Genomic DNA, 9,388 nt, shown 5'->3' on the forward strand with positions numbered 1-9,388 from the left:
TTTCTCACATCTTGCCAGGATTTGTTATTATTTATCTTCTGGATGATGGTCACTCTGACTGCTGTGTGGTAGAATTTCAAAGTGGTTGAAAATGTGAAGCCTTTGTTCATGTATGTCGTGACCATGTTACTTCTCATAAAAGTCCATAAATTATTTGGAACCATGAACTGGACAGATTCTTGTTGAAACTTGAGAAGGGAAGCAGAGATTTACCATAAAAGCAAATTATACTATTTCTCTTCTCCAGAGTTCATTGGAGGAAAAGAGATAAATTTTTAAATGCTAATGCTGCAATTGTACCTGAATCAACAATGCATTCTCTTGTCTCCTTTCTCCTATCAGGAACACCAAGGCAATGATTGGGGCAGGAAATCTTACAGAGATCACCCAATTCCTCCTCCTGGGATTCACAGATTTTCCCAGGATCCTAGTACTGCTCTTTGTGACATTCCTGCTCATCTACATTACAACACTGACCTGGAACCTGTCCCTCATTGTGCTAATCAGGATGGATTCCCACCTCCATACACCCATGTATTTCTTCCTCAGTAATCTGTCCTTCATAGATCTCTGCTACATCACCTCCACAGTCCCCAAGATGCTCTCCAACTTCTTCCAGGAGCGGCAGATGATCAGCTATGTGAGTTGCTTTGTTCAGTACTTCTTCTTTTCAACCCTGGGCCTGAGTGAATCTTGTCTCATGACAGCCATGGCTTATGACCGGTATGCTGCCATCTGCAAACCACTGCTCTACTCATCCATCATGTCTCCCACCCTCTGCGTTCACATGGTGTTGGGAACCTACACAGCTGGACTCACTGGCTCTTTTTCCCAATTGTGTGCTTTGCTTCAGCTCCACTTCTGTGGGCCTAATGTCATCAGGCACTTCTTCTGTGACATGCCCCAGCTGTTACATCTATCCTGCACTGACACCTTCTTTGTACAAGTACTGACTGCTGTGTTGATAATGGTATATGGGATAGCAAATGTCCTAGCTATCATCCTATCCTATGTCTATATTGTAGTGGCCATCAGGAAGATCACTTCCAGTAAAGGCAGGTCCAAGGCCTTCAACACCTGTGCTTCTCACCTGACAGTGGTTTCCTTCTTTTACACCTCCAGTATCTTTGTCTATCTGAGCTCCAGCTCTGGTGCATCCTCTAGCTTTGACAGATTTGCATCAGTATTCTACACCGTGGTGATTCCCATGTTGAACCCCTTGATTTACAGTCTCAGGAACAAGGAGATCAAAGATGCCATTAAGAGATTACAGAAGAAAGCATGCTTCTATGAAAGTCATAGATTGGGAGATTTCTAATAGATTGTTTCTGTCAGAATCATCTTACCCCATCAAAAAATATGGTCAAAACTAGAACATTGGAATGAGAACAATGACCCCAGGGGATGGAGAAATTTTTATTTGTGCTTGTGTGAAAGACCTCAGCCTTTCTTTCTTCTTCAATTATTATGAAACCACCTAGTAGTTTGGATTACAAATTAACCCATGGAATCTTACAGGAATTCTAAAAAGTCTTTAAAATGTTGACTCTCATTGTAAAACATACCCCAAAAATGGGAAACAATATGGCAAAGATATCAGACTTTGAGGTTTGCTCTTGAATTTAATTGTCCCAGTACCCTAACTTCATGAAGCTTGATTCGTTAATTACAAATTGAGAACAATGGGTTCTTGAACTATATGGAAATGTGTGCACAGATGCTCAACACATTATCTGGTACATTATAATTGCTGACGAGGTATTGGTTTTTATCATTGACTGCAAACAAATAGTCATGATGAGCTCCATGCCTGTGTATAGAGATGCAAGTGCTACTAGATTTCTCTCCCCTCCAACCCCTGCTTCCTTTTTCAACATCAGCCTGGTAGAGAGTTAGGCATCATTGCCTTCAGCCAGGTGTAGGTATAGACCAAATGTCTATGCAGGTCAGACCATCTAGAACAATGAATGCATGCCACATTGGCCTTTTTCTGTTCAGTTACCTTGTCTTGGAGTATATTCAGTCTACTCAGCATCAAAAGAATGAGCTTTAATCTAGAGAAAGCTTCAATACTTGCTTCTGAGATTCTATTGGAAGTATAATTCTTGTACACAAAACTAACAAGATAAGGATCACTAGTAGTTGTATCACTGATAATACCCATAAGCTATGCTACACAAACTAAAAGATCCTTACCTAATATCAGAATGAGTCTGGGAAAGTAGCCAAAACTTTCAAGTCTCTTTTTGAAATATTTTTATTTTCAAGTAGCCGTACAAACAAGTTTCCATCCAACAAAGCAGTTTGTGAATCGAGTTGGTCTTGATCAATGTAACTTCTTTCAACAACTTTACCCATCCCCTCCAAACCTATCTCTTCCCTCCATTTTCTTAAATTTCATAGGATACACAGTGAATTTTTTTACTGCATTCTCCCCTCTTCTTTTCATTCATTTTCCCCCTTCCCTTCCCTTCCCTAACTCTTTCAAGTACCCTTTTCCTGGTGTTCATTCGTTGAACTACAATTTTTGACTTTTTAGGGAATTACACTTTTTGACTTTTTAACACGAATAATTAGAAAGGATTTAAACTTTCAGATATTAATAAGTATCATAAACATTGATAATTTATTGTTGTATAATAAGAGATATGCTTTAAAAAAGCAGGAGACATTTCAGAAATAAATTTAAGTATTGGCAATAACAAATTTTACATATGATAAAAGTAGTATTTCAAGTTAATAGGGAAAAGACAGACATTTCAATAAATGCTCTGTGTGACTTTATTCACTTTGGGCAAAAGAATTAGCAGGATATATATATATATATATATATATATGTGTGTGTGTGTGTGTGTGTGTGTGTGTGTATATATATATATATACACATATATATATAATTGGAATGTAAAAGGTATTTCTGAAGCATAACACCAAAACAGAGTATAAGATAAAAATATTAAAAATAAAATAATTTAAACCTTGGTTCTGACAGAACAAAACTCCAGTTAAAACAAACCGGAACACAATTATAAACTAGTAAAAATAGTAACAAGTCATTTTTAAAGGACAATGTAGTAATGACTTTGAAATACAAAACATCTTACAAATAAACCACTAGGAATACAAAATGGTTATAACTTCTGGAGGAAATTTTTCTCTGCTTTTTCTTTTTTTTTTTTTTTTTTTTTTTGGTCCAGTCGTGGGGCCTGAACTCTGGGCCTGGGCGCTGTCCCTCAGCTCTTCAGCTCAAGGCTAGCGCTCTACCACTTGAGCCACGGCACCACTTCTGGCTTTTTTTTTCTGCTTATGTGGTGCTGAGGAATCGAACCCAGAGCCTCATGCATGCAAGGCCAGCGCTCTACCACTGAGCCACCTTGTTCTTATTCTCTCTCCTCTTCCATTGCTTACACACACATATATCACAATATCATATTTTCTATGTCAAACATTAAATGTAATAGGTGATTTATTTTCTTCTTCATATTTACCTGTGTGTCTCAATTTTCTACAGATCCCATATTTGCAATAATAAAATAATAAAACTATTTATATATATATATATATAAATCGTTAATGCTAGTATGTGAATTGATCAAGGAGACAAATGAGAGGGAGGAAGAGAAAAAGGGGGAAAGAGAGAAAAGTAAAGTATAACATTTCCTACATTTACTTACTTTATTTCTCATTTGCCCCATGTATAAATAGAAACAAAGACATTTACACCCTTAAAGCATTGTTTCAGGGACTAATTTACCGAAAGGGTTTAAATGAGTAGGAGCTTGATAAATGTTATAAACTGTCTTTCCGATCATCTCTTGTCACTGCAAAACTGAGGAATGGTGAGCTGGCAGTGAATTGTTAAGGTGCTCTTGATAAAAATTATTTCCTATATTAAATGCCCTCAAGACTCAGGACTATTGTAATCAATCACCATACCCATCTCCATCTTTTATTGTGCTGTTGCCCCATCCTGATGAATTTCCTATTCCTGCTGCCACATCATGTCCCTGGAGCAGAGAATGCAGTCTCCTCACGGTGATGGGCTAGAGGCAAGTTTTCACTAAACAATATGGAGCAAGCCAGGCACTGGTGGCTCACACCCATAATCCTAGCTATGCAGGAGGCTGAAATCTGAGGACCATGGTTCAAAGCCAGCCCAGGCAGGAAAGTCCGTGAGACTCGTCAGTTAATCACCAGAAAACCAGAAGCGGTGCTGTGGTTCAAGTGGTAGAGCACTAGCCTTGAGCTGAAGAGCTCAAGGACAGCGCCCAGGCTCAGAGTTCAAGCCCTATAACCAGCCAAAAAAAAAAAAAAAAAACCCGATCTGGAGCATATGTGCACGAACATGTACCTCATTCAAATACAAACTATATGCTAAGTGCATTAGCAAATAGCTTTGGGTGTGAAGCCAAGAATAAAATACTGCCATTAGGCTTTTATGAATTTGAAAATCTTTCTCTTTACTCTTTTAATGTGTGTGCCTGTACTAGGATGCTTGAATTCAGGGCCTAGATACTATCCCTTTGCTTTTTTATTCTAGGCTGGCTCTCTACCACTTGAGTCATAGCTTCATTTCTGGCTTCTTTTCTTTTCTTTTCTGGTGGTTAACTGGAGATGAGAGTCTCCCAGATTTATCTGAACTGTGATCCTCAGATTTCAGCCTCCTGAGTTAGCTGGGGTTAATGTCTATGAGTTAGATTTAATAAAAAGTAATTTGAAATTACAAACCCAAAACAACATACCCAAACTCCACTATCATTTGTGAGTTCAGTGAAAATAAGCTCATCAGCTGCACTAAATTTCATCACTATTTTATTACTGTTGAAACCCACAGCCATGCTTAAGTATATTCTGATATCTGGCTTTCCAGCAATACAACCAGGAGCAGCAGATTATTTTTAATTGATGAAAAAAAATCCTGAAACTATATCTTCTTTCAATTTGGTAAGCTAGAGGAAGAGGCGATAAATTTGATCAAAGCACATTATATGAATGTATGCTAGTACCACAATGAAGCCCATGTGTAGGTTAATTTATGCTAATAAAATGTTAATTTTAAAGGAGATATTATATGAGCTTGTTACTACTATTAGCTTTATATTATCAGGTGAAAAAACTAACTTTGCTAGGTTAATCTCCTTAAAGTCACACAACCCCCAAAGGCCAGATCCAGAATTCAATGCAAACAAGTGTGATTTCAACATTGATCATTGTTTTTTAATGTATATTAATTGTTACCTTTAAGTAGTTGTATGAGGAGGTTGTAACTGAGCATGTCCATTTATGTGTACAAGGCATATTGATTACAGACACTCCTTCTATCATTTCCACCCTCCCACCTACACTTTACCTCACCAGTATCAAGTTCCCTAGTTCCAATTCAAGTATGTACATTTAGTCTTATAACTGTATTTTCCCACGATTCCTCTTTCCATCCAGCCCCTCCCTAAGTCACCCTACAGTCAAGACAATTTCAATTTCCCGATGTTTAGTTTGTTAACCTGTTATTTGTTTAATGGGTTTAGAGCATATAATCCTGCTCTTGCCTATAGCATTTGCTTTCATCGATTCGATCATTAGATGAATGACCCTTTATGCATTTACATCTATGTTATGTTTTAGGTCTCAGATCTATATATGAGAGAAAAACATGTGTCCTTTGTTTTTCTGAGTCTGGTTTGCTTCATTCAATAAACCTTCTTCCAGATCCATTCAGCTCCCTACAAGTGACCTAATATTATTCTTCCTGATGGATAAATAAAATTCCACTGTCTATCTGAACTGGATCTACTTGGAGAGTGAAGGGCACCTGGGCTATTTCTGTAAAGGAGTTATTGTGAATAATCCTGCAGTATGGGGCTGGGAAGGTGGCTCAGTGGTACAGTGCTTGCCTTGCATGCATGAGGCCCTGGGTTCGATTCCTCAGCACCACATAAGCAAAAAGAAAAAAAGCCGGAAGTGGCACTGTGGCTCAAGTGGTAGAGAGCTAGCCTCGAGCTGAAGAGCTGAGGGACAGCGCCCAGACCCAGAGTTCAGGCCCCAGGACTGGGCCCCCCCCCAAAAAAAATAATAATAATCCTGCAGTAAACACGGGTATGCAGGTGCCCCTGCTGTATCCTGGCTTACTTTTATCACTACCCATAAAATCCCTCAAAGCATAACTTTGTCCTGAAAACATAAAAGCATTCATGGTTTCATCTACATAAGTTGTAGCCATGAGAACTGACGTTTAAACTATGTGTCCTTCACCCTGTCTCAAGACACATCACTCCTGGGCAAATAAAGAAACTGACATCAAGAATTAAAGAAGCCAGGCTTTCACATCTCTCTACCTAGCCACAAAAGGACTGCACATACTCTCCTATTGACTCCTCTTCAGCCTTCTTGCAGATCATAAAGTCTGCCCAATATTATCCTTTCTGAGGTAAACTTGTGGCCTCTTTCATCACCCTTTTTAGGGCTTCTTTGATCTCTGTATTCCTCAGACTGTAGGTGTGGGGGGGGTGGTTAACCTGGGGATGAGGATGGTGGGTGTAGATCATGGATAGCACTTTGTCCCGCGTTTTGGAGTGTCTAGCGCTGTGGTACATGTACTAAGAGAGGACTGTGCCCTAGAAGAGTGTCACAGTTGCCAGGTGAGAGGCACAGGAGTTTTGTTTGTTTGTTTGTTTTTGTTGTTTTGGGTTTGTTTGGATTTTTTGTCTGTTGTGGGTCTTGAACTCTGGGCCTGGGCGCTGTCCCTCAGCTCTTCAGCACAAGGCAAGTACTCTACCACTTGAGCCACAGCATCACTTCCAGTTTTCTGGTGGTTTATTGGAGATAAGAGGTTCATGGACTTTCCTGCCCATGCAGGCTTTGAACCACAATCTTAGATCTCAGCCTCCTGAGTAGCTAGGATTACAGGTGTGAGCCACCAGTGCCTGGCTGAGGCACAGGTTATCCAGAGAATAACCAGAAAATGAACCAAAGCCCACAAAGACAGCTCCCAGGAAAAGAATCAGTCTGCTGATGAAAGGATTGGAGCAAGACAAGGAAATAGTCTGAGACATGTCCCAGAAGAAATGCTGAATGACGTGTGGTCCACAGCAGTGGAGATAAAAGCAAGGAATAGTTTGAACTAAGCTACTAAGGAAACCACACCCAGAGACCCCAACCACCATCTTCTGACAGAGACTGCGAGCCACCATGGCCAAGTACTGTAGATGGCTACCAATGGCAACGTATCTGTCATAGGCCAAACAGTCAAGAGGCAGCATTCATACATACCCACTCAAGCCAATACAAAATACTAGGTGGCACAGGCAATGAAGGAAATTGTTTAGTCGATATTTAAGAGATCATAAAGCATCCTTAGGCCGGTGGGGGGAAGAATAACAGATGTCTACGAATGATAGAAAACTGAGAAAAAGAATACATAGATGTTTTTAAGTGTGAGTCCATTCTGATGAGACCCAGGCTCCAGGCCAGCATCACAAGGTAAATCCACCTGGAGACCAGAAAGAGGATGAGCTGCAGGTGCTTATCATCTGAGAGTCCCCAGAGGACAAACATGGCCACAGAGGTGTCGTTTGCATCTCCTGCTGTATCTTCTGAGCAAGAGATTAGAGAAGCAAATGATACGACTTCCCAAAAGATCATAAATATGAATCTTCCTTCTGTTTTTCAGCCATGCAGGTGACGGCGTCGAGTTCATTTCGTGCTTTCCACTCATCAGCTCTAATTAAACCTTTCTCTTGGATAAATACTATTATTCTTCATTCTGGGACAAAAAGGGATGCAGTTCACCAGCTTGAAATAGGCAGGAAGTTAAGGACTGGAGAAGACACTTGTATATTCTTTTTAAAAATTTCTCTAGAATGACAGCTTATCTCAGAGGCCTTGTTGTACGAATGGACAGGACAGTGATGACATAATTAAATACGCGGTCAATAAGGGGACCACCCTATCACTGGATATAGAAACTCAGGAATGAAAAAGCAACATGGCTGGCTGCTCTCAAAGGAAGAGACAAACAGGACAGTAATGTGGTCTCTTGGAGAAAGAAGAAATGATCAGGGATTCAAATGGTTTACAAAAGCTGCAGATGTAACCGAGGAAAGGGGAAATCACAACTTTTAAATGGTGAGCATTGCAAAATGAATGCCTGCCTACAGATGCCTCGGAGAGACAAATCACCAAAAGAAACTCTGCAGAGAATTGTGGTAAAACAGTGACTTTGTGGTTGATCTTAGAGGCATATTTTAATTGTCACATTGCTTTCCTTGCTCACTAGATTTTACCATTTCAAATCAAGTCCTGCTTTTAGTAACCTCTTATTTTGAAGGAAGACCTGATTTTCCTTTTTTCCCAGACAAAACTTATCTTGGGGTAAAGTTTGGCTTGGGCTTAGCTTTTTCTCATACTGTTCTCCATCTAATATATTCCCCCATGCCCACTTCCTGTGTGCTAAAGTACATTGAAACCATCTCTATATTTAGATGATTCTTCCACAGACTTGCTTCTCCAGCCTAAATAAATAATATAGTTCCCCTAATGGTATGTGCCAGTGGCCCACATCTGTAATCGTAGCTACTTAGGAAGCTAAAATATGATAATTAAGGTTCAAAAGCAGGCTGGACAGGAAAGTCTGTCTTATCTACAAATAATCACCAAAAAAAACAAAAGCTAGAAGTAGAGCTGTGGCTTAAGTGGTAGAGCACTTAATTTTTAGGTAAGAAAATATACCATTTGTTTGGTTTAGGTAGTGATAAATCATTACATAATCATAATAACACCTCTTGGAAATTTACTCAACAGAGTTACAATCATCAGTGTCTATACACAGTGATTTACAATAAATTTACTATTATTATTTATTAGATTTCTATTTTACAATTAGGCATTGAGACTTTTCTAAGGACACAAGCGTGTGTGTGTGTGTGTGTGTGTGTGTGTGTGTGTGTGTAGCCAGTAGCAGGGTTTGAGCAAGGCTTGCTTGCTCACTTGGCAGGTGTTTTGCCACTTGATCTGTGTCTCCAGCCTAGCTTTTAACTGGTTATTATGGACTTGGAGTATCATGGAGTTTTAGTGTCTGGGATGGCTTCAAACCACATTCCAGCTCTCAGCCTTCTGAATAACTAGAATTTACAGGTACAAGCCACTGGTGCCTGTCTCAGGTACATACTATTTAATTACTTACTAGTTATTTATGGCTGCCTAAAAAAGACCATAGACAAATACATTTATTTCTATTCTTTACTGCCAATTCAAAGATACATACCATGTTTCAAGAGAATGTCAAGAATCGTCACTGTCTTCAGCTCTTTGTCTAAGTTCTCATCTAGGATTTATCCAACTTGATAAAAATAACATTTCATACTAAATTGAAGTGAGCTGACCCCCTGGACAA

At 39.4% G+C, this 9,388-nt stretch overlaps 1 protein-coding gene and 1 pseudogene across 1 annotated transcript; one reads left to right on the top strand and one right to left on the bottom strand.

Moving 5' to 3' along the window:
- The first annotated feature begins 355 nt into the window (after positions 1-355).
- Positions 356-1,318, top strand: LOC122104818 (olfactory receptor 5AN1-like). The gene has a single exon (XM_042675743.1). The coding sequence runs from the start codon at positions 356-358 to the stop codon at positions 1,316-1,318; it is 963 nt and encodes a 320-aa protein (XP_042531677.1).
- A 5,014-nt stretch (positions 1,319-6,332) lies between these two features.
- Positions 6,333-7,638, bottom strand: LOC122104819 (annotated as a pseudogene).
- Between the last annotated feature and the right edge of the window lie 1,750 nt (positions 7,639-9,388).

This window comes from Dipodomys spectabilis, unplaced genomic scaffold, assembly GCF_019054845.1.
Source record: "Dipodomys spectabilis isolate Male_0828 unplaced genomic scaffold, ASM1905484v1 ptg000030l, whole genome shotgun sequence".
Classification (NCBI taxonomy): Eukaryota; Metazoa; Chordata; class Mammalia; order Rodentia; family Heteromyidae; genus Dipodomys; species Dipodomys spectabilis.